This window comes from Folsomia candida, unplaced genomic scaffold (genome assembly GCF_002217175.1).
Source record: "Folsomia candida strain VU population unplaced genomic scaffold, ASM221717v1 Fcan01_Sc009, whole genome shotgun sequence".
Classification (NCBI taxonomy): Eukaryota; Metazoa; Arthropoda; class Collembola; order Entomobryomorpha; family Isotomidae; genus Folsomia; species Folsomia candida.
The window spans coordinates 897,936-923,774 of record NW_019091201.1 but is presented as its reverse complement, the minus strand read 5'-3'; the positions used below and the strand labels follow the sequence as shown (position 1 = coordinate 923,774).

The 25,839-nt window shown below is 36.3% G+C and overlaps 1 protein-coding gene across 4 annotated transcripts; it reads right to left on the bottom strand.

Annotated features, from left to right (window-relative positions):
• Positions 1 to 1,027: 1,027 nt before the first annotated feature.
• LOC110854082 lies at positions 1,028 to 25,024 on the bottom strand. 4 transcript variants are annotated; one of them, XM_035854776.1, is made up of 12 exons: positions 24,791 to 25,024; positions 15,903 to 16,020; positions 8,611 to 9,648; positions 6,952 to 7,240; positions 6,745 to 6,877; positions 6,570 to 6,611; positions 5,820 to 5,925; positions 5,618 to 5,691; positions 5,346 to 5,538; positions 5,164 to 5,244; positions 4,983 to 5,069; positions 1,028 to 4,460 (listed from the first exon to the last, which is right to left on the bottom strand). In XM_035854776.1, exons 3-12 carry the CDS (start codon positions 8,641 to 8,643, stop codon positions 2,898 to 2,900), a joined length of 2,601 nt encoding a protein of 866 aa, XP_035710669.1. In that variant the 5' UTR covers positions 8,644 to 9,648; positions 15,903 to 16,020; positions 24,791 to 25,024; the 3' UTR covers positions 1,028 to 2,897. The 4 variants fall into 4 exon arrangements, with proteins under 4 accessions (XP_035710669.1, XP_035710668.1, XP_021958172.1 ...); XM_035854775.1 differs by having other exon boundaries at positions 15,907 to 16,020; XM_022102480.2 differs by lacking the exon at positions 15,903 to 16,020.
• Between the last annotated feature and the right edge of the window lie 815 nt (positions 25,025 to 25,839).

The following is a 25,839-nucleotide window of genomic DNA, read 5'->3' as shown; positions in this document are numbered from 1 at the left end:
ACGAACCTTTTCAACCCTTTCACTCCATGGGCAGGGTCGGATTATGTGGAATGATGTTACTGTTTATTTGGGGTCCGCTTTTTATAGTCTTTCCGGAAATGGGTAAAAAAGTCATCCATTTACTTAATAAATTCAAGTTTTTCCTTCTTGATAATACGAGTGACATTTTCTTTTTCACCGTAAACACGACAATTTTGCTATCAAATCTGCATCTAATAAACCACATCTGCATCTGCTGCTTGCTCTCTTTGTTGAAAAACAAATGGATTTCATTTTCATCCCCGGCCAGCAACAGCCGCACCCGGGCTTCCTTTTCTTCCTTCTCGTCCAGATCAGAAACAGCAGACGGTTAGTTTTGTTATAATTTTTGTAAATAAATAATGAAACGGAATATGCATAACCCAAATCATGCATTTCAATTCCATGCATAAGAAGGACCAAGCAGGGTCGGTCAGTAGTGCGTGCTGTTCCAGTTCCATCATTATTTGGTGGAATATTGTAACTTGGTTGGACAGGGAAGGGAGAAAAAGGTCCCTTTTTGAAAAACCGACTAAAACCTGAGCTTCCCAGTTTAGGGACGAGGAGACCTTGCTAGGAGATGAGATGAGATGAAAATGCGTTAAAAATATGGGGAAATATGTAGTGAATATGGCACGTGTATGAGGGAGTACCCTGCGATGTTGTTGATGATGCCCTTTGTGTGAGGAAAGTAATCAGTCTTTTCAAATAATGTTCCCTTCATTTCCTTCATTCAGGTTGAGTTTTGAACGAAATGTAAATAAAGAATGAATAAAATGTGGAGGATGTGAGTGAAGTGCTCCTGACTTAAGTCGTCGTCCTCTTGTTTGTTAACACCGCAGCAAACTGAGACTTTTTTTTACAAACCGGCCGATTTTTAATGCGTATTTTACGAATACATTAATGGAATTATTTGTTTGATAAGAAGTATACGGTATTTTTTATTATTGAATGGAAAATACTGTGTTAATATATGTATTTGAATATTTAAAGTGTATAATAAATGGTATTCTTGTCGTGTATACATAGAACTCTGTTTTTACAGTTTGGATTTTACATTTAAATAAGGGAAGTAATTTAATGTCTCTCCAAAACAATGGGAATTACCCTCCGAATATTTAAGAAGTGACCTAAATGGAAAGCAACCTCTTAATCCTCTAAATTTTCCCTCCCGTTAAATGGAAGTAGCCTCTCATTTTGCATATCATAAATCTGTGAAAATTTCTTATCAGTGATGGGTCTTATTACCAGTGTCCGGTTGATTATGTTCTTAAAAACCCTAAATCTTTATGAAAAATTTGTATTAGATTTATCAGACGACATGGTTGTTGTAATACAGATATATTTATTCCGAGCTTTCGATACTCACTTGTATCATCTTCAGGGACAATTTTAGAAAGCGAAAAACATGATTTATTTCACCAAAAACCAGGATTCTTCAATCACTAACGGCTACGGCCGGTGTTTCTGGGTTCGGCCGTAACTCAACAAACTTATTTTTTTAATTATTTTTAATTGTTGGGTAGCAGCGGCTACCCAGCCTTATGTAACTGCTTGTCCGTTCCTCTGTTTGTCTGTTTACTCGCAGAAATTAAATATGTAACACAACTTTGGGTAACTATGACTCGGGCTACACACACTCAATTCTAGAAATTAGCCAGCAATTACAAAATAGTTAAAAATTCTTTCGTTGACCCAGCTACGGCCTCACCCCTAGAGTAAATTGTTTTAAGTCATCCTGACCAAAAACATCTTATCACATAATATTTTTGTAATTCAAAAAACGATATCGTTGTCAGGGGCGCTTGATTAGGGGTAACAATAGTGAAACCCAGATAGGATTCAGGTTCATGTGGTCTTGAATCAAGACTCTTGATTCAGGACGTCAGACGTTTTTCTAATGTACAGACTTTCAAGAAGACTTTCAGACTTTATGTAAAATGTTTAATTGCTTAGATCCCCAAAAGATGTATTTATGAAAAACATTTTTTTAATTCGTTTTAAATTACATAAAAATTAGTTTGTTTGACTGCAAGATTGTCAAAAATAGCTTTAATATTTCACACTGACAAATAACAAGCTTTCCACAGGCTTTGGTTTGATATTGCTTTGGTTTGATATTACTTTGATTTGTAAATATATCCGTTTCTACGTCTTACATTTATAAACTACCGATTTTTTTACCAGGCTGTATTAAGACATTTCGGCATTTAAAAATTTTAAACTCAGGGTAAATTAAGATAAGATAAATTAAGACATTTTTACCTGACGATTTAAGATAATCTCAGGGCCCATTAAATTTTACCCTTACATTAATGATCGGAATTATTTATGTATTGCGAATTTCTGAGATTATCGTATATTTTTAAAGATGAATTTCGTCAAGCAATTATAAAAGAATTTTTCGATGTTGTTCTGAACCCAAAACCTGTACCAAGCGGAAGGGTGAAGAACCTGTTAAGTCCACAACAGCCTTGAGTACCATGTAGTTTTTAAAATGCATGCTTTTATGGAAGCCTTAACTTTAATTGCATATAAATGATACGCTTTTTACATATATAAAATGCTGAAATTATGGCTTGTAGATATGTACATTATTTTAAGAGGTAGTTTGCCACCAAAATCCTAATTCAAAAATAACTTTAAGAGGCAGGTATCCATGAAGGGTACTTCTGAAATATTTGGAGGGTACTTCTCATTTAATTGGAGAGGCTTTAAATGCATGCCTTAAATAAGTACATACAATGAGGAGTATAATTATTACTCAAAATCTACTGGGTTATCAAATGATTAAATTTTTGTATACTTATCTAACACGGATCGTATTTAACCAAACATTTAATCTCTTTGGCTTGATAAACTATCGAAATTTTTTCTAATTAGTAAAGGCCAGAGGGCAAATCGGTAAGTCGATGATTATCCATTGCATGCGGCATCATGATTGGAGGAAGCGAAAACATTTTCATATTTTCCTTCTCCTTATTGTTATTATGGTTGAAATCGTTGTGTGGATGATGGCTTGGTCCAGGTAATCCTGGAAGAGGTTGACCCTGTTGGTGGTGGTGGTGGTGATTCATGAAGCTTGCGGGTTGCTGATGATTCAAAGCCTTGTCCTTATCCGGCGATGATTTCTTTGTATAACGGGCAAAAATATTTAATGGAGAACTGCTACTGCTTCCGGCCCGTCCTGATTCTCCATTCCCACTTTTGCTGCTGCTATTCTTTGTGAATCGATTTTGTCTGTAGTCAGCGCAAAGTTCGCCACCACCCCCAATATTATTTTTGTGCCCGTTTTGCGCAAGCAAATTTTTTGCGGCAAGTTTGGCAGTTTTACTTCCAGATTTAGGACTTGGAGTTGTGGGGGAGGATTGGTCCTTAGACTTTTTACCGGGTGGGAGTTGTGGGTGTGGGTATCTCCACCTCAGAGTAAAATTTTCATCCCTGCCTTTCCCACCCTCCAGACTTTCCATGCTTTTCCATTTATCCGCAGGTACGGCGGAACCTCTGCCCTCGTGTCGACTTCCCTGTTGATAATTGTTACTCTTCTTATTATGCTCTTTACTGGCTATAACTTCGATGGAGGCTAAACTGAGGGACTCGGAGCGACGAAGACCTGGAGAAATTCCTCCCCCTCCAGAACTTCGATTATGATGTTTGGATCCGCCACTACTGTGTTTCTTGATATCATGTGGGAGGTCCAAGTTTGGTGAAAATCTGGGAGAAATATTGTATTTGCTAGCGCTACTGGCACTTCCATTTGTAGATTTTTCATAAACTTCGGCATATCCACTTGAAACATTATTTTTGCTGGAGGAACGAGAATCCCCGGAATTATCGGGACTGGAAGAGTAGAGTTTGGCTGATTTGAAATTTGCGAATTTACTCGCCATGTGGTTAGCTTTGTGAAAATTTGGGAGCGAATAATCCGGTCTGGGTTCGTTAATAGGACTGATGCTTTTGGACATTGCGATTGGTAAATTTTGTAATTTCTGGTGCTTATCCCTGAAATGTTTGGGTGGCGAAGATTTTTCCATGTTTTCTAATTGTTGCACGACTCGTAGCACGTTTGGTTTCTTGGAATCGTTATGATGACCGTGACCTCCTTTCTCAAGCATTTCTACAATGTCGGAATCATCATCGTCGCTGGCGGAGGAACCAGGCCATGGTCTCGGCAAGACGGGCGTCGAGCTTGATAATTTCTTCTTTGGTGGAGACTTTACCAAATGAACTGGCACAATTTCCTGTTCTTTCTTTGTCCCTGCGGATTTTTGCTGCACACGCATCTCCGAGTTGACAATGTTGTTCAACTCTTGTAAAACCTGGTGGATCTGTTCTGCCTCTTCTTCAGAGTCGACGGGGGTCGTAATAACTGCATCTTCTGTCCGTTTTGCTCGAATTCCTCTTTTACGAGAATCGTCCGACTTTTGTGGAGCGTCCATTCTCTGTTCAAGTAGAATGCAAACAATAAATAAATGATAGCATATAATGGATGATATAACTGTAGGAAACTAAGAAGAAGGTCTCATTGTTCGAGGAAACAATGCAATGCATTATCCTCTACGCAACCTACTAATTGAAGGCCTACGTACGTATTCGTTTACTTTAGATTTTACTAAAAAGCTAGATCACATCAAAACTTAGAGGCGTTTGTCTTTCGGTCATTAAACTGTTTTTTAGCACGCAACTGACGCAACACTGAACTGATTTTAAACTGCTTTTAAGTACAGACAAAGGATTTGGCTAGTATTGACGAAGGACACTACACCCTGGTAATCGTCATCATTATATGATAACTTATCAATGTGCTGGGTGAGTCGAGGAGCAATTTAGATCAACAAATAAGTGGGACGAATAATGTGTGACAATTAAGAATAATACGCTATTTGTGCCAAAAACGTACTTAGAAGAATTCATAATTATAATAATCATTATCTCGGCATGCATCCTCTTCGTCATTCTTTTACCTTAAGTTTGTCCTTCAACGTGGCAAGTTCTTGCTGAAGAGTTGCGACACTATTCCGAAGTTGTGAATTTTGTCGAGTCAACGTGTCCTGAAATTAGCAATTCATTCATTTATTTATGTTGAGCGTGGGCAATTCATCTTGAACAGAAATAATTAATCTAATAGATTTTTATGAAATTTACCACATCAATTATAACACGATCCCACTCATCCAATTCGACGTGAACATCTCGTGACTCTCGAGCTCCTCCCAGTTCCGCACCCTGTGAATGAATATAAAAATGTGATAATTGTTATTAATTTACTAATTCTAGGTCACTTTTATTTAATGTCAGCACGATTAATTAAATATGTCCTCACTCACCTTCCGAAGAACTCCTGAATTGAAGCCGGCTTCTTCAAGTTCACATTGGATGTGAACCTTGTGCTTTGGGCTTGGTGCCGATGAAATGAACGCTGTCAAAAATTTGATCCCTTTCGCTTGAAATAAACCCGGTGGGGCGGAAGATATCGCACCAACAAGAAATTTGCACCGAATTGGTTCCCCCATTCGAAGTCTGGAATAATGTCATTATTTTAAATTTGGTTCGAAAAAAATTACAGATTTTGTTTCTTGATTTCATTATTTTTAGGTACCTCAGCGTTGATAGCGCTTCGCATACTTTGTAATGTCCTTCTGCTCCACCTTCTGAGCAGACACAGGTCAAAACCTAATTTTTCATTAAAAAAGCAACAATTTCTTTTACATGCATCATAAGAACGATTTGATAAAGAAAATCGAATCATCATTTTAAATATCCACTTTTCTAAAAAAGAGAAAAGAAATTATGTATAGTACCTCCAACGCGATAATCCTTGTCGCAGTGACGGTGGACACCATTGTGGCAGCCAAGGGATAAAGTCCACCAGGATACAACGCCAGTTTCGACACGGCTTCAATATTCCTGTCAGAAAGTAATAAATAACCCGTTTTATTATGAAAAATACTAAGGCATTGGTTCAGATTAAATGGTCTGCAGGTATTATATATCGCGTAAAAATTGTGCACAGAGATTTGCACAGCTTGCTTACAATTTGCTTACATAGAGATTTTACACACCGACAATTTCACGGTAGAGTGGTCATGTTCAAAAATAAATAAAATGAAATAATTCTATTCTATTAATCCCTTTGCGAATAATATGGGCCACTTGCCAAGGACAAAGGGAGTGAATTGGGCACTTTGGTGGGTGCTTTCGTTCGACTGCTATTGTTGTGATTCGAAAAACATCTTCAGTTCAGACCAAGTTTATTTGGTCGAAAATGTATAGCTGAGTTAAATCAAGGTTAAAAAGTTCCAAATGTCTGCCTTTATCTAATTGAAGAATCTTTTCTAATCTGATAATTTCAAATTAGGGTTGCAAATTATTTAAACCATATGGGTATTCTTGTAATAAATTAAGATTCAGGTATTCGTTTATAGTGGTTTATTAGATATTTTTCAGGTCAATCTCTTAATAATCCTCTCAGATAATCCTCCCATCTCTAATCCCTCACAAACAATGCAGAAATAATGGCAAAAATTATAAATTTTGTCGCGTTTACTAACCTCAAAGCCAGGGATACACATTGAAGACATTTCTGCTCATCACTGAAAACAAAGAAAAAATTGGTAACTGTAAATTCGTACAAATTTCGTAATTATGAATCTGATGTTATCCACGTTACATCTCCTCATTTGAGTTCATTTCCATAATAAGTTTTTTGATCTATATCTTACAAACCTGAACATTTTCCGCTGTTCTCGTAATCCTGACACATCCTCGAGGGCTGATTGAATCGTTTTCAGTGCTTCGAGGAGACAAGCGACGCCTTCGAACTGCCCGGAGACGAATTCTTGGACAAACGAAGGGTATGCTGAAAAAAACGTAAAAAACGGTGTCATGCGGGTTGGAGGGACAAACTCATTTTGCAAATATTTACGTATTTACCATGTCGCAAGTCTGCCTCCAACTTGAATAAAAGTTCACTTCCATTCAGAAACTTTTTCATCCCCATTTCTGGTTGGCGTTGTGACGACATTTCCGCCAGACCTGCTCCCGCCAGGGCGCCATTTGTAGAATGCTCGATAAGCACGGATCCACTGGAAGGTTGCTGATGTCGAAAGCCATGATTATTACTGCTGTGATGGTGGTGCGAAAATAATTGTTTTAGAGCTGCCGTATAATCCTCCGCGTTGTATAATGGTGGTCTCAGGGTCGGAGTTTTATGCTGCTTCCCCTAAAAAAATGTGTGTTTTTATCATAAAATGCAGTACTGCATCATCCCAAATGACAACTCAACTTCAAGAAGATAATTATTCAACAAGATGCGTGCATCGTCACAATAATATGATTTTTTAATGCATAAACTAATATCATTCATTCACACACATAACGGAACATTTTCAAGAAGAATAAATTAAAAGGACCTTTAATATCTAATGCTTGTTGTTGCTTTAAGCCCACCCACACCTCGATCTTGTTTCGCACTTATGCAAACACGCATGCAATACAATCTCGTCATAATATTCTGTGAATATCTTCTTGTTCTGTGTCAAAATTGTCTCGTTAGGTAAAGATTTATAGAGTAAAACCATGCACTTCCAAGTTCTTATTTCCATTCGAAATAACAATAATGATGGTAATAAAGCCTCGCGTGCCTTCAGCGCGTTTTGCTCAAAACGAGATGAAATTTCAGACGAGTTCATTATAATTTATTTACATTTGCTCGCTCACGACAAAGTAATATAGATTTGATAAACGGAAATTAGAGTAAGGATTTTAAATCCCCTTTTTACAAAGTTCTTATGTGCGTATGCTCTACGGAATGAATTACTGCGAAGAAAGTTGGACGACCATAATTTGTCTGACATCTTCATCTCATGACTGACTGGTGAAGTACGCATCAACTTTGTAGATATTGCTTTTTGTTGTAAACTATAATCTTAAAAATTCGCCTACTTCCTTCCTTTTTGCACTATAATGTTTTTTTTTCGCATTTGATAATGCTGATGGTAACTGTACACCTTCTAACAACGTTGCAGAAATCGTAAAAAAAAGATCGTGAGGATTGTTATAAAGGATTTTGAGATGCCGTGTGCTAAATCTTATCCGACAAAACAAACCCACCACAAACTTACTTATTTGCCAGTCAGCTTTGTATTATTAAACGTGAAACGAACCGAATGAAAGTTTTTTTTCAGCTAAATTATTTTGAGCTTGTGGTCAGCAGAAAGTATTAAATTCGCTAAAATTCCTGCATTTTATTCAAGCATCACTTTCTGATTTTAGCAAAGATTTTGTAATCATCCAAATTATTTTGTGTCTGCTCTACAATTTTGTGAGTATCACTTATTCATGGGACAGTCAGTGGTCAGAAATCTAATTTCCTTTTTGTCATTGTAAGCGTTGACAAATTGCGTTTTTTCCGGAAGTTTTTTTTCTCAGATTTGTTACGCGAAAAAATAATTATCACAGACAGACAAATAACTTTTCTGGTATAACTTTCTGATTATTTTAAGTACTTAGAATGTCTAATGTTATTATGTTTTATGCATTTGCAGAATCATTCATACTTTACGAACACGTTAAGTTTATTAGTTTACTTACATCGAATCCATCGTCTTCTCTCTCAGGTGGCATTTTAACGGCTTGCTGTCAATTTGTCAGCTAGGTTTGCAATTATAATCGATTCTGCCAATAATCACGTCAATTTCCAATCAGTTTTGAGTCGAATTCACATCACTTTTATGCTCAAAAAATGCACACGCTTGTTCTTTTTCACTTTTTTCACAAGAAATGCAAATATTTTAGAGAATCACATAAAGAAACTTCCTTTTTCTTCACGAGATGTACAGCTATGCATCCCAAAACTTAAAGTACTGGTGGGCACGCTATAACAATCAGCAAAAAGTTTGTTGGATCATTCACGCCATTACGTACCTACGTAGAAGAAGTAGTAGTAAACTGTTGATTAGCGATAACTGTTTCATTTACTAAGCATGAAACAAAACCACTTGTTCGAGTCACGATAAAAACGAGAGTAAATTCAGATTCGAGACAAAATCCACCCTCTTTCTGTATCTGTCAGAGAAGGAGAAGGAGATTGCATGGAATGGAATTATAGTAACGGGTCTCTTCTTCTTCTTGACTGATGCAAAAAACAAATGTAGAGACAACACAAGGTAAATTATTCGATCCAATCACGCATGAAAATTGTGTAATGCGAAAATCGTCATGAGTTTGAACAGGACTTTGCTTATGCGTATGAACAAAGGCAAATTGCACGCTTCACTATGCACATCAATAACCATTACAAGTTGTTAGTCCACACTGCTGCTACTTTTTCGTATGAAGTGTTGCTTCTGGTGGTTGGTGATTCTAATTCTTGCAAATCTTGATTCCTTCCTCGGAGGATCTGCTAGTTGTGGATGAGCCCCATAAATCTCAATTCCGGTTTTGCTTCATTTTCCTTTCTCGTTAAATTCAGATTTTTCATTCACTCACTGATGTCTGGTCCTGATATGAATTCCGATTGTTTAAGAAATCAGTTTTTATTACGTTTCAGACAAAATTATCAATGGGTCACAACGGGATTGTGGAAATTTTAGTATGTCGGCGTGTTCGACTTCCTCGGGACGGGTTAATCTGCAAAAATGGAGAGAATTTTTGTTTTAGCTGGATTAATTTAAATGCCAAAATTTTGAGTGGCAGGCCCAATATTGCTTATCATTATTTAACCGTTCAAAGTGATGCATTGCTCTCATGTCGAATTGTGACATAAACAAGGATGTAAAATCTACCAACTAACCAACCACCCTGGATTTTAATAGATTATGACGATCATTTCCTCCATTAGAGGGTCTTATACACAAACCAGAAAACCGGTCAAGTTTCTCACATGTATCACCACACCAATCCTGAAGAGATTATTCGTCTAATATCTTGAATATCCCATCCCGTTAACGAAATTAGTCAATCGTATCTTATCCTGAATGTAGAATTGAAGCATCTGTTGAGCATGCATGTCTTACCATGATTTGTTGTCACATTATTGTTAAAAATCTAGTTTCACCGGTGCCAGAATGTCAAAATACGACCACTATTTAGTCAAAAAGAAGAAGGTTCTTTCCGTTCCTCAATATTTATTACCTTTCAGCCTTTTCTTAACAAAATCCGACGTTTAAAGCGTTAACTTTCCAGTCTGACAATCTTCCCACGCTACATTCCTCAACCATATTCCCATTTATCAAGCATACATAACGCGGATATTATACACAATAAGCGTCATATTTGTTATTCCTTCTTGATGGGTAAAAGTGGTTTATCAATCTACTGTAATCCACAGATCGGGTAAGCAATCGTGGAAAGGTCAGTCCGACTTTTTTTCGCTACCGCACGGAATTCGTTACCTTTACGGTGGGAACTTTATTGCTCTGCAAGTTCATTAAACTGGTTTTGTCTTACGGCATACACGCGAATTTTTGAAACTCTTGGCTAACCTTCCTTCCGTAACAGCAGCAGTAAAGCAGGTAACTACAGCCGATAAATAGTTTTTCGCCACCCCACCGCTGAGCTGACCGCTTTATATTGTTTTAAGAAGGAGGGAGAAACCTTATCGTCCGACCGATGTCATGGGAAAGGTGGGATGCATGAACAATTCAATTTTCCATGCGTTAATGAACTATAACATGTAACGAGCCAGGCTGATGGTCGTATATCATGCAGCTCGCGATGAAGAAAATGATTATTGTAGGTGGATCCATTAAGACGGAAGGAAGTTGTAATGTAGCTACCTGTCCTGCACTCAACAGCATTTCTGCCACTGCTCCTCAAATCAAAAGCAAAGTAGCAAAGACAATTTTATAGACGGACGGACGCCGCTGAGTTTTAATAAGCCCGAGAAGGAAGCAATTATTCTTTTGGTGAGACACTCCTGCTGAATTTGGACAAGTGCAATAACCCTCCCACTAAAAAACTGTGTGTAGAATTGAATTGCAGAAAATATTGTAATTGATTCCAGCCTTATTTAAAATAAGGTAGTTAGTATTTTCGTTTCGTCTAAAAAAGTAATCTCAAACTTATGAACAAATGCAAACTTGCACAGAGAATAAATTATTCCTTGTTGTATTGGAATCAAAAGTGCGACTAATGCATAACTATTTCAGTGGGTGGATTCGTTCTAATTGCGATGAAGAGATTTAGATTTGCCTGTCGGCACTTCAAAAACAGAACGTGCAGATTATTGCATTCTAAAATTAATCACTTATTTAATTAGCAAGACAATACTTTTAAATTTCTCATTAAACAAGTTATTACCAATGAAGGATGGTCTAATAACACAAGATCCTTAGTCAAATACTTTCTATTTCAATAAAATTGAATCTCTGGTAACGATCCTCCCACAAATGAGTGCGCGAGCTTAATTGCTAATAAATAAGTAGTATATTAATTTGAACAAGCTATAAACTCTGTCATCGTGCATGAGATTTATTGATCTTTCTCACCACCACGACGAGTTACAAAACTCTTTGCACAAGACTTTTCTACCACGTAAAAAATGAAAATGAAATGCAAACTGGTGTCAATAATATCTATGTGCGTCAGCAGAGTAAGCACTCCAGATTTCGTAACGTTCATCAAATCAACGCTAACCTCGACCGCTTTTGAGTCCCACAATTAAAAACGATACGTCAACAATGCACACGGTATGAGCACAGTAATTAAAGAAAAGTGTCATATTTCCATTAACAGATTACTGACTTGAGTACATATTTTCGCAAATGGAAGGAATACACAATGTTATCGAAACCTTGCTGCTGGGCAATAGGTAAAAATGATGATGGCAATTGCTTCACATCTACGTAGCTTGTAATACTTGACGTGGATTTAATACAAAGTCCACGCTGAAATCTTGGCGATAAGTACAATTAACGAGATTAGGGAGCAGACACCCTTTGTTTCGCGTGTGAGAATAAGTTGCTTTGATGGGAAAGGTGAACGAACATCCTGTTTGATGCTATTCTTATTTACTGACTGTGAGTCTTACTGAATTTTCGCAAGTACTTATTTCTTAACAAGTCGTGTCGGTACCAACTACCAAGTACAACAAACACTTGACTTGGCCAATGTATGCATTGGTAAAGTTGGGTGAGTATATACATAAAGTCCATTGTCTTTCTTAATAGTGATGCTTGCGTTAATGACTCATTTACAATTAAGTAAGATAACAATTCCATGGGTTGGTAATACACACAAATACCAGCGTGTGTGCAATTGCTGATAAAGCTCTTGCGTAAAATCTGCCAAGATTAAGGGTGTTTCATGATTTGGTGGTAAATCGAATCTCTATTCCTTAATTTGTACTACACAAATTACGATACGGTGCATTAATTCAGATTAATGTACAATCTGCAGCAGCAAGAAAAACAATGTCAACTGCTGTGGCACAAAATAGTCCCACGGACTAGATTTTCTAAATTTGCCGAGTTTGCAATCATTTCTGCTATGTCATTAACCACATACGCACAGGATGCGCACATTCTCAGTGACAAAATCACGTCGTAATTTATATATCAGTCAATGAACCAGAACATTTCTGCAATTTGAGACAAATAGTTTTTGAAAGTTTTCTCAAACATACTTTCTCGTTGTGAATGCGGTACGTTTATCGCTTTTATCAGTCTTTCATCTACGCATCCGTCATTTACTTTAATTCAATACGATTCGAAATATTGTACAAAATTGGGCTTGAAATGATAAAAAGTGACAGAATCTCGTGTAAAATCTGTTGGAATAAAGTAGCAGGTAATTATCTACGATGGGAGCCGTGTTGCTTGGATAAGATCATGATGCTTAATGATAAATGACCAACAAACTTGTACAGCTACCAACTTTTTGATTTCTTATTTAGAAAATCCAACCAACTTTATTACAGCAGTGGAAGAAACAATAACCACGCCAATACCAGTTTCAACGCCAGCAATGTCAGATATCCGACACCACAAGCATGATAAATGATGTACAAGCCAGGAATAAAGTGTCAGTGGCAAAATCATTAATTTTTTTTCTAAAGGGAATACATAGCAATGCCGAGTGACAAACTTTAGTATTCATGAAGTACTAGTATCTGACATCAATCTACACACAACTGTCAACAGAAATGGCATTAACCATTTCCTAAATCAGGAGGCAGACAGACACACATTTCTGTCACATCATGTAATGTACTACGTAGTCACAAAAAGGTGAGCAAAAATTTCGCACATTCGTGCAAACTAAAAAATATGTTACTGTTACTGTTACAATACTTCACAACAAACGAGCATCATCTAAATCGCGATCTAAATCTTTTGAATGGCGTTTGTAAGTACCTATGTGTGGACACATTAGTGTAAAATTTGGACGTGTGAGATATTTCTGGCAAGGATTTTAAGGTGCATTGTTACACCAGTAATAAGATCACAATATATATAATATGACACCCATTTTTAGAGTATCGTGGCATACATTCGTGCCAGCAACAATTGAATTAAATTACTGGCTTGGCTGTCGAGTTTAACCAACCATTTCTCCCGTCGCCGTCACCTTGCTGTTGTCCCAAGGAGTTTAGCGTCTAAACTAAACCAACGCGAATCTTGTTCCCAGGCGCAGAATGAATTGGGAGTGCACAGATAAGGAACATTATGGTGGGAGAAAAAGGAATAAAACCACGAGCTGACATTAAACTTATGACTTTTACAAAGCTAGTTTGACACGTTGATGATGGATTCATAATACAAATACGACAATGACAATGAAGAGGCGACAAATATGGAATCGACACAAGCCTAACCACTCCTTCGTTCATATTCATTAACTAAATTTTTTTAGCACATGCCGAATTTAACCTTTGTTTAAAATTAACACAATCGGACGGAATAATCAAGAACTGATGAATCACCTGCACCTCGTTTGAGTTCAATAGTTTAATATCAAACTTGGGCAGGTTTGTTTAATCCTCCTCCACGGTCTTAGCCAAATTGAGCCATCGAACAGGCAGGCCAGACAATCGACAATGGGTTGTAAATTACTAATGCTACGTACGAAAATCTGCCTGCACAAATGAATTATTGCAAGGTTGACTAAGGTTGGGGTGAGCTGTTTACATTGTAAATAAAAATAAAGTGATATCAGTGAGCGGATATCTGTTAGCCTTCTTATTTATCAGTTTGGAAGGAGGTTCGATAGGGCTCTAAATGATTTGTTTTACCAATTTTTGTTGGATGACAGGTACTGACGGCTCGATAACGAGAGAGACCTTCTCGCCCTCAGTCAGTGAACAATAATTCATGAATTTAACCACCAACCACCACCCACACGAAGTGCAAAAACCTGCACACAAACAAAACTCTGATGTAAGAGAGAATGTGCTAAAAGTGTCCCACCTGCAATTAGTAACTGTCATAAAGTGCATTAGAGAGGGGTAGGAGGGCTTCCTACTCCATTTCGGCAGCTCAACAAGGCCATTTTACATAGAATATTATTGTCTGCGATAATCTCCTGGCGTGCCATATTCCTCTGGGAAGGAATTACACCCCAATTTGATTCGCACAATGTGAGAAGCTTAACAATTTTAATATACAAATCTTACCAACGTGCCAAACAACAGTAGTGAGTGTGACTCTGATTACAAGATTTTTTTTACCTGTGTAACTTGACTCGAAGCAGAAATTAACAAAGGTAACAAATAGCCATTGGCAAGCAATAACATGGAATTTACAACACTACTACAAAATTTACTACAATGACATTAGTGAACTGAATCACTACTACAAAAGGCAGCAAAAGGCAGTCATAAAACAGGTGAACAAATCAGATTCTCGCCGGTAACACAACTTTTGACAGTGGGATCCTGTTTTTCGCATATCGTTCACATGTAATAAATTTCAGATTTTTTTTTTCAAAATACTACGCATAATAATAATATTATCCCGATAAGCATACGACGACGACCAGTTCAGTAAACCAAAACAAAAATATGAGGTCGCCACAGTCTTAAATCTTCCGAAATTGTAAATTGAGACCACGGGAGACCGCAGCTCATTATATATTAACAATAAGACTGTGTCGTATCTTATTTTACAGCAAATTTCACCTCTGATTTCTCGCGTATAGCCACACGATCACTATTTTATGCTAATTTTTGCCTAAAATGATTTAAACACCCATTTACGACATGGGCACTAAATTAAAATGGAAAAATTGATCCGCCATGTAAAATTAAGGCATATAAATTCATTCTCTTTTTAATTACATGAATTTACGTATGTGGTTGGGTTTTGCTTTCTAAAGAAATTTTATATTTTCTCCACTGCCAGAATTTACCTTCTTCAAATATTAATTTTTTGCATCCATCCACACGCTTGAAAAGGTTTCAGAGTGATTTTTACATATTTCTCTGATGGCAGAACGAAACAGCTTCAAAGTAACAAATAGGAGGTAAAAGAGATATCTGAAGCAAGAGCGAGGCGCCTTTTTTTACGGAGATGACAACGACGATGACGACGACGACGATTAAAATCAAACCTTTTGTCTTACGTCTCCTCAAAAAAAATATAATTAAGACCAAGCTCGCGAAGGTGTCCAACCCAGAGCTCATTTGAAGTTGAAAATCTCATCTTGCAAAAGCTTCACCCTGATTTGTTTCTATCATGATGATGACAGAAAAATCTCACCAATCTCATTTACCATTCTCTCCATCTTTTTGGGATTAGGCATAGTTTCTAAACCAAATTGAGATGATGGTGTGTAGCATAATTTCCTCCCTTCTTCTTAATTTCTAAGAACCCATTGGCTTTCATCCCCACATAACTGAGGAGCAACAATGGATTGAATTTTGTGCGAATTCATTATGGAATTACCTACATTATTGTCCTCCTCAGAGTAGAGCTTTAATCACACTAAAAATTCCATGCTTGGCTTGTCCCAGTGTGTTGCTTGGTATTCTTGTGGATAAGAAAGAATTCAGCCGTGCAGAATCTATGATTTGACAAGTAAAAGGGATTAGTATTTGAATCTTGGAGATAATAATGATGACGGCGACGATAATAAAGATGCCGATGAGGAGGAGGACTAGGTAATGATGTGGGTTTGAGAATTATAATGTTTCAAAATGATAAACGATCACTGAGTCCGTCCCATTAGCACTACTGAGCTCATTATGCGCTATGAAATAGTAGGATATGTCCTTCCTCCATCTGAGGAGATGACCATTTACAGATTTATATTTATCTAAAAGACTTTGATACCGTTGTCTGCACACAGAATCGCTATACATCCATTTAATTGTATATAGTTTGGCATTTATTGTGTATTTATGTGTAGTACGTTTTTTTGGGCATGTAGTTATCTCGTGTGACCAATACAATTATAATAATTTGTATTTAGTCTTGTAATCTTGTTCACGTACGAGTTATTTATTTATTTCACGGTTTCGCTCGATTTTGCATACACGCAGGTTTGTAAATATGTACCAAATTGGACCTATCACCAAAATTGTGCGAGTGTAAGTGAAAATCTCCGCCGGGCATTTGCTTATTTGTATGAAACGCATATGAGAATCAAACCACCGTGAACAATTTGCATTGACAGATTCGCCTACAAATTTCAAATGTGTGAACTTTCTCATTTCATATTATCAACAAATTACTAGACATTTGTATTATAATTAAATAATGGTAAAGTTGAGTGGATAATTACAATGCGCTGTCAAGCTAAATAAGTATATGCATGTATGATTCACCGTGTTTATTAATTATACTCGAGCAGATTATAGAGGTTGCTTCTCAATGAAGAATAAATCATGTAAGAATTTTGTACAGTTTAGGTATTCTACGCAGGATTCAGGGATGACCAGGATCGAAATAAGGTATCTAGTAAGCCAACAATTTTGGCAATAAATTTGCAAAATTTGGGTGAGGAAGTCTACACAATGGAGGCTCAGATGTACAGAATATATGAACAGATAAATCTTGAAATATACAATTGGCACAAAACACTTTGTAAAATATTACAATTCAACGGCAAGTGCGAATTGTGTATCTTGAATGATAATGGGTCCTAATTAGTGCCACAGGTATAGAAAAGTTGTTAAAATTCCGACAGCAGCAGCAAAAGAAACATAATTCTTAGAATATGGGCGTATCTTGCTCCTTGTAAAATAAACAGTACAGTAATAAAATATACATACAATTGACAACTCCAAGTTTAGTTTTATCAGGATTTGCATATTCAACACTTCCGGAAAATACTCAAATTGTTGCCATTTCATTATCTTTTCTAAAAATCTGTCAGATTTAATTAAAAACATGGCCATTGATAAGGCATGGAACTCGTATTATGAATGACCCACTTGCAGTAATCCAATCCACCCATGCCAAAAAAGATTCATCTCATCATAAAACTGAATTTAAGCACCTCGCTAAACTAAACAACAATGTGAAAATCAAGTAATTCACTCAACTATGAAATCTTGCAACGCTTACATATTATGCAGCTGCGACTGAACTAACCCCAAATTGAAATTCAGCAACAATGCATGTTTACAATGCAGACATTAAGCGCAACTCATACCTAATCCCACCAAGAATTGACGTTTATTCATGTTTTTTTCCATTCGGTGCTTGCACTTGCACAGCATTATTATTCACAACAAATAAAAACGCCAACATACTGCAAATACATAAATTTCGTACGTATTTTACAACTAACAACTAATACTGGGTCATCAACAGTTGGTTGTTGCATTTAAAATGTAAATTATATCTCTATCTTTGTTCCACAGAGAACAACAACTTGCACATTTTACGGTTAAGTTCCCTTTGTTCTTACAGCAGGTTTAATTGAACAGACCCAATTTGGATTTATTTATAATGTAATAACGTGTATGTATAAGTATTTATTTATAATGAAGCATGATTCTGGGCGTGTGCGAGAAGTTGTATGACTCGCACTTATCGTTTGTTCGTCGTCGGCGTCAGTTGTGGTTTGAAATTTTTATTTACGTCGGCTGATTAAATTGCAACATGTTTGAAGGAGGAAGGGAGAAAAATGAATAAGTACGCGTCACTAAACTCTCGTAATTAAAAATGCATCTAGATCTATAACACAAGAACGCTTACAATAAAGAGTTCAACAAATAAGTTCAAGCAAAATGCAGTGGCATGACGGACGGGAGTACATTGTGAGGAACAGTATGGTGTAAGGCTTATTTGGGGTATTAAACTTAATTTCAAGGAACTAATTAATCGTTACGACTTCCTTAACCTATTTTAACTCGATTGAGTGTTCATTACATTTGTTTTGCATTTGTAAAATCCAACTCAGCCATGAATTCCAATTTTTCTCTAGTTCAGACTAATACAGGGTTTGGCACGTACGTCGATACGAATTTGACCTTGAATAACCCGGAACGGTTTGTCGTATTGGGTCAAAATTTTGAACAGACGAGCATGGTATCCTCAGATAGTTGTGTGCAAAATTCCAACTCTCTACTTTCAAAAATGCCTCCCCCACAGCCCTTAGAAGTTAAGACAGCAATTTCAACTTTTTCCAACAAAAATCTTACCCGTGTTTACAAAAAAAATTATTTAAATTTTCTGTTGAGGAATGAGAGTGAGTTTTTAGCGACATTTGACCAAGGACTATTTTCTCTACAAGTTACTAATTGGGTTCGAAGAGCTTACTACACGACAAATGCCGAAAACAAATTCAAGAAATTTGGTGCTTTTCAGTGAGGAGAACTTTTTTGAACAGTTTATGGTTGTTGGTGCAATGTCGGGTCGTGGTGTCCTCCCACTTATCAAAGTCCCCCGAAAAATAAAGGAACCTGCAAAGTATTATGTGGACCGTGTATTTAAACCGCTTTTAGTACAAAGTTTTCCTAAATTGTGCGGTAAAATAATAAATATGGTGATTTTTCATGATCACGCAACGTCTTCCCAGACGGCAAAGTTCACCCAAGATAATGCAAACCACCTTGAAGCTAGATTGGGGATAAAAATCATTTCGAATAGTGAAATACCTGTATAGTCCGCCGATGTAAGTCAAACAGCCTTATTTGGGTTCGGATACTTGAAAATAAAATTTTTCTGTGGAGATAAAATTTTTTAGACCGAGTTTGAAAAGAATAAAAATGAGTGTTTAAAGTTCTGGGGGCTGTGGAGGAGGCATTTTTGAAAGTAGAGAGTTGAAATTTTGCACACAACTATCTGAGGATACCAAGCTCGTCTGTCCAAAATTTTGACACGCTGCGACAAACCGTTCCGGGGTTATTCAAGGTCAAATTCGTATCCACGTAAGTGCCAAACCCTTCTGTAATTAGCAACATCCGCCCGTGGTCTGAATACATTGTTGATACTGATAAGAAGTAGAATATAATACGAATAAATTTAGGGCATCGCTTTGAGATGTGAGCAGTAAATGGACTAAGCTGAGATTTTTTTGATAAGATAAAGTGATTTATAATGAAATAGACAATTTCCAATTTATTCTATTTCAATTTGAAATGGGGATGAGTGTTTGTGTGTGATGATTCAAATTTAATGAAGCGTATGCATAAGTGTGTAATCCTGTTTGATACGATGTGTGTACATGGACATGTGTACATATGTACATAAAATAACGTATTAAAATGTATGCCACTGGTGCAGTTCAAGTGATACCAAAAAAATCAAAACCATAGTAAAATTAATTGTCAGTTGAACATGTGTATGTACAAAAGGCCTTCAACTATAAATTAATTTTAATTACTACTCTAAAAGACAAAAAATACGGACAAAAGGTGCAAATTAAAAACCCTTGATCAGTTTTATTTAATCATTCCATTCCAATAATTTATGCACACGAGCAGCGCTAATAAACTATGCATTGTGAAGTTTGGTAGTGATTTGTTATGTTATACAACAGATAATAATATGAAATTCACAGACAAGACCAGTGGGCAGTCTAGATTTCAATTCTATACAACAGAAATTTTTTGCACATTTTTATGAATCTGAGATGAAATGAATCCTACCAAATATTTTACACAATTTTGTACAAACTTGCATCCTGCACATTCTGCCACTACTTTTCTGCATCTAATGCATAATCTCGATTTTATGCGAAATGAAATAATACCTCCTTCTGGGAACGTGCGATTTGTTACAAAAGCGCAACGCAAATTATTTATGTACAAGCAGAACTTGGGCATTACTCATCCCAACAAAGAAACAGCGTAATTTTTGACGTTATTAAGCAGCACACCGCTTGCACAAGTCAAATTACTCTAGGCACGATTTGTACTTATCGTTATAATAACGTAATAAGGCAACATAATGTAATAGTAATAATAATAATAATGATTGAACCCCAGAAGACGCCGGACTTGGTCGTTTTGCTCAAGAAAACGCTACATGACTATTAATAGACAAAGAAAGAAGGCTTAATGTTATTGATGAACTGTCAATTTCAAACCCTCCAAGCTTTTACTGCTTACAGTACATCGTGCATACAAAGAATTTTGTAATCCGCAATCCGCATGCATATGAAAACGTGCGCTTAATACAACATAAACTTGATTCGACAGACAGGCAGCTGTTGGGTCAATAATGCTGCGTGAATTTCAATTTATTATAATATTTCCTAAACGAGATGATGACGATGAGACTACGAATTTAAAATTGATCTGATACAATGCAAGCGATCAGATAAGATGGATTTAGCTTTTTTGAAACGATGAAGGGATGGACAGAGATGGATGGACGATAGCGAGCGAAATATGTAGCTCTTATACACTCATGCATGCATATTACTTATGTATGAGCATTGACGGACATACATATTATGAACTCTCGTGTAATTCGCAACAATCACGTAACAATGAGTCAAATTGCTTCCCATTGTATTATTTGTGTAATACGAATCCATGCAACATGAGGCTTTGTTAAGAGACGGACTGATATGCGTAGAGGAATTGGTACTTATTCATCCACGGAGTAAAATCAGCCCAATATTTGGAACGACCTGTATCAAAGTGCCAGTAGTGATTTGAATTACGTCAAATAATGTGTACCTACTACACGAATTTTAATGGTGTATTTGCATGTATCACAATCTTTTTATAAAGTATTTGCCAACCAGGCGGCTTAGCTACATTTTACTTCGCGAATCTAAAACACTTTGCGCTTTGCACAAATTTATATTCAACCTAAACTTGAAACTGCACTTATTCAACTTTATGTTATCTCATCGGTAAACTTTGTCTTGGTAAAATGCATTTAGCTGTATCATCTTCTTTGATTAGAGAATAATAATGTGGATGGAATCAATTGGTTGGTGAATGAATTAAGTAACTCGATTTCAATTGCTCTCTCTGATCTCTCCCCGTCTCAACAATGCGGTTGACGTTCTTCTTTAACAATGGAAACACACCACACCACCAAAGCCAAGATGAAGTCTATAATTCCAAGTGATCCATTAAACGAGCCATCTTTAACCCATCCACTCACCCATCAATTACAGTTTCAATTCTTTTCAGTACCATTTAGTGGGATTTGATCACACTGATCAAAGCAGTCAGTAGAGCATGCTATTATTTTATTTGCGGTATATTATCCACAACGCAGGAGAAGATGAGCGATGAGATAACAATGTTTACTAGAACCAAGGCGTATTTAAATTTTGTGGAGGAGCTCCTGCTACATATTCTTGGGTGCACATTTTAACATTTAAGTCAAACGACGAGCCAAACAAAATGTTCCAACAAGTTAAGAAGTTACACTATTTTTGTTACTTGGAAGAATTACCTGCAGAAAAAAAGATAGAACACGTAGTCAATGACCGAGTCATCATCCAACCGTGATTCCCTTTTCTTAAAATCTGAAAATCTCCACAATTTACTTTACATCGACCAGCCAGGCTTGAGGCTTGACTCGTCTCGAGTTAAAAATTGCAAACGTATCCAACAGTATATTTTCTTTGCAGTTAGCTCAAGTCAGAACTTGGGATTTGAATCACTATTATGTAACAATATTCAGGAAATATGCAAATAAGAAGCACGCGAGGAGATAGATATACATGCATATGTGGCTAACAGGAGGTAGTTAATTGCACAAAAGTAGCAGACTTTTCAGGCAGGAGGGATGACAAATTGTATTGCTTGTAATGTAATCTGCTCGTCTTGTTTAGCATGAAATGATGGACATCACGTCGTCCTCTGCTGTGAATAATGTGCTCACAAAGTCTGCCAAATTACCGCAAAAAAAGATTCAGTGGTCGAATGAGGAACATAACATCATAAGTAGTTAGTTTTTACTGGTTGTCTATAATTCTAAACCTTATCTTGCCTGCTACCATTAATGGTCACGGAGAGTGAGACTCTCAATACAGTGACATAAGCCGGCACGAGATGTTTATGCCCTCTTGGGAGGAGAACAACCCTTTCCGTTTTCAATTTAAATTAATGATTTCCATGTTTTGTAACAACTCTTCAACTTAAACTATCACGATATGAAAGAAAGTCTCGCAATTTCGTGCAATGAGTTAAAATGGGCTAAAGCACGACACGAGGATATCATTAGCCAAGCCACAGAAAGAAGGCATTTGCGGAAAAACGCCACACCTTTTGGCGATGCTCGCCATGTCGAAAACGTCGAAAAGTGTGAATGTGACGTGACCAACGACGACGTCTTCAGTTTTTCGTTATTATTGAAAGCTGTTGAAACTGAATGTGTAAAGGAATCGTGAGGATACGTAAACTGGCTGAAGTGGACAATAAGAGAGATTTTTAGACACTGGAATCTCACGGCGTGATTTAAAATATTTGTATTACAAATAGCAGCACTTTTCTTGACATTTCTCTTCACAAGATCCGACAGAATTATTGTGGTCAACCGTCAAAAGTGCTTAGCTTACACAAGTTTTATTAAAATAATTTGAGTTTTCAGGCCAAAAATATTAAAGGAATATTTTTTTTGTGTAAATTCTGCATTAAGTAACTGCATTGAACTTTTGAAGAGTCTTAACGTCAAAAGCTTTCCGCTCATCAAACCCAAAAAAACCCAATACATAATTGTTCTTGATGATCTTGACTGTAGATCTTAATTGTATAAATAGCAAATAACAGTATCACCTTGTACATTATTCTCCTGAGGATCATAATGACTCTTAAACTGATTGTTTGCAATGCAATTCACTAATTCACAATGATATCTGGCAAGAATTCTTGCCACATTTGATTCAATTATAAAGTGAAAATATTTGGAAGGAAATGTTTTAAAAAGTTTAAGATTAAAGGATGAAATGGATCTCTTTTATTTTATTAAAGTCTGGTTTTGACATTACTGCACAAAAGTGTGGTGTCTGTGTTGAATGAAATTGAATGGTGAAAAAGATATCAATAGGCACAGAGAAATTGACGACTTTGAGTGTCATAACGTGATAATGCTCAATTTTATATCTAAACAATTGTCAGAATTGGACGGTTTAAAGTAACAATTCACCTACGCGTTTCAAATGCGAAGGATTTTATGTAATATCAAAATTTCTCTTGTGGAGATTGCTAAATAATAATTTTACTGATTGCAAACATGATGAAAGGATAAAATAAATAAAAATCTAATAACTGTCTTCCCGACGATTTCAAGAAAAGTGAGATATTCCCTTGAAACGTGTATGTTTATGATGCTACAATGTCTTCCAAATGCCCTGCTTTATTGATGCATGTTAATTTTGCAAATTACATTAACAATTCAACCATACGATACATTACACACCATGATTCATGAAATCACCAAAGAAGATCAGCAGAATACTTTCGCACCAGGTGTAGAAAGAAATTATTTCCTGTTTCGTTAAATTACACGTTTTTTGATATTAGGTTTAGACATGGAGCAAGTATAGAAAAAGGGACAGATTGTATCTGAAAGAAAGAAATACGCTCAAACAAAGCTGTCTGAATTCTGAAAGTCAAAACCTTCGGGAAACCTTTTGAGTATTTGAAAGAAACTTAAATGCGTTGTACCTTGAAAGTTATCAAAAGTCAGAATGCTACAATTTTTGCTATGTCACGTCCTTCCATGTCTTTTTACAGAGAAATATACAAATGTGCGAAACAGGTTGAATTAAGCCTTTACACCTGGTTCTATGTACTTACTTATATGAAATAAAAGCAGTTTTATATTACGTTATAATGTACATTTTCCGCCATTAAATATAAGTATTAAAGGCGATTAAAGTTGCCCTAAATTAACTTGGATATTTGTCAAAGTTTTCATAATAGCACGTTAGGATTATTCCATAATTGACAAGATTATACCTCGTGTCAAGTCTAACTCGATATATTTGCATCGAGTCGCATGATGATGACAATAAATCGCCGACTATTCAAGTTTGATATTTTAATCAGGTGTGTACGCGAATCCCTATAATTTAAATTTTCATGAGCAAGCATGTTGACTTTAATGTCGATTTTTTAAGTTTCAACTTGTTCCTTTTCTTACAATAATAACATAATGCATACTTAATCCCCCCATAAAAAGCTGTAGGCCATGCAAAACCAAACATCTTCTTCTTCACTGATTGCCATCATAAAGTCCAACATAAGCGTTTACATGGCCTGGTTTCTTTTCAAATTCTGAGACATTCTCAGGAAACGGCGAACCCAATCCTTATTATAACGACATGATCAATTCTGATTGATAAGAAGACCACAGGAAATTCAGGGCTAACCAAAATATGATTGATGAAGAAATGTAAACAAAAATCTTACCCAAAAAACGGTCCAAACCGGGCACAATAAATTTCTGAATTTATGTAAGAAACCACACCACTTTTTAAATTGTAAAAATAAATATCTTGTTACAGTTCCAATGTTATGAAATTCTGAAAATTCTACATTTCTTTTCCAAAAACTATGTACGTAAGTAAAACTTGGGAACAAAACGGTCTGCAGAAGCGTTCCTCACAAGAAGGAAAAGCAGACTGCATGCTTTATTGTCTCAAACTTCATCTCATCCTACCTCGCTCACTTCACTCCTCAGGCAAATGTCTGTTACAGGTAAGCAGGCTTAATAAAAAGAGTTCGCAACATGAGAATTCACACAGGTAAAAGAATCCAATCCACCACCACCTCCCACAATCTACCACCACGAACAAGTGTGCATGCATTTCCTACCCTGGGATTTTCATTAGACGTCCATATTCACGTTACCTGCTTTTTGTAACTATCATCAAAACTAACTATCCCAACAAAATCCAATCCAAGCTGCTTCTAAAACGTGTAACAACAATGCATGGAGATTGTAAAGAATAGAAGTTGTGGGAGGAAATGAGGAAGCTTGGTTCGGGTGAACATCGCCAAAAAAGCATCAACACATACACATCATTATGCGCACCTGTTCTATCATCGCATTATTACTTACACGTTTTATTTGAAGGGAGAGAGATGCAATAATGTGACGGCGCGTCAGGTCATCCAAATATGTATGCGATCTGATAAAATTAAAAAAAGACTGGTGAAAAAAACTAACCGAATCTATCTAAACCAGCGGAAAAACAGGCACAATTAAATTAATGCGTAATAAAACAGGCTAAAAAATATACTTACAATAATACAAACAGATTATTCTGAAAACAAAACACTATTAACAATGGGTACTAAATATAAACTATTTTTTGGACAAACAAATACAGACTGACATACAAACTCAAATCCTCATACGCATTTTACTATCGACTTGGAAGCATCACATATTTAGTTAAAATTTTTTAATTGAAACAGTAATTTTCTAAAAGAACAGTAGGAATCACGTTTGACGA

Coding starts and splice junctions, on each gene's coding strand:
- LOC110854082 (XM_035854776.1), bottom strand. CDS start 8,643: ATGCCACCTGAGAGAGAAGACGATGGATTCGAT. Junction 7,241..8,610: donor GAGAAGACGATGGATTCGAT/GTAAGTAAACTA, acceptor ACATTTTTTTAG/GGGAAGCAGCATAAAACTCC. Junction 6,878..6,951: donor GGAGGCAGACTTGCGACATG/GTAAATACGTAA, acceptor CGTTTTTTTCAG/CATACCCTTCGTTTGTCCAA.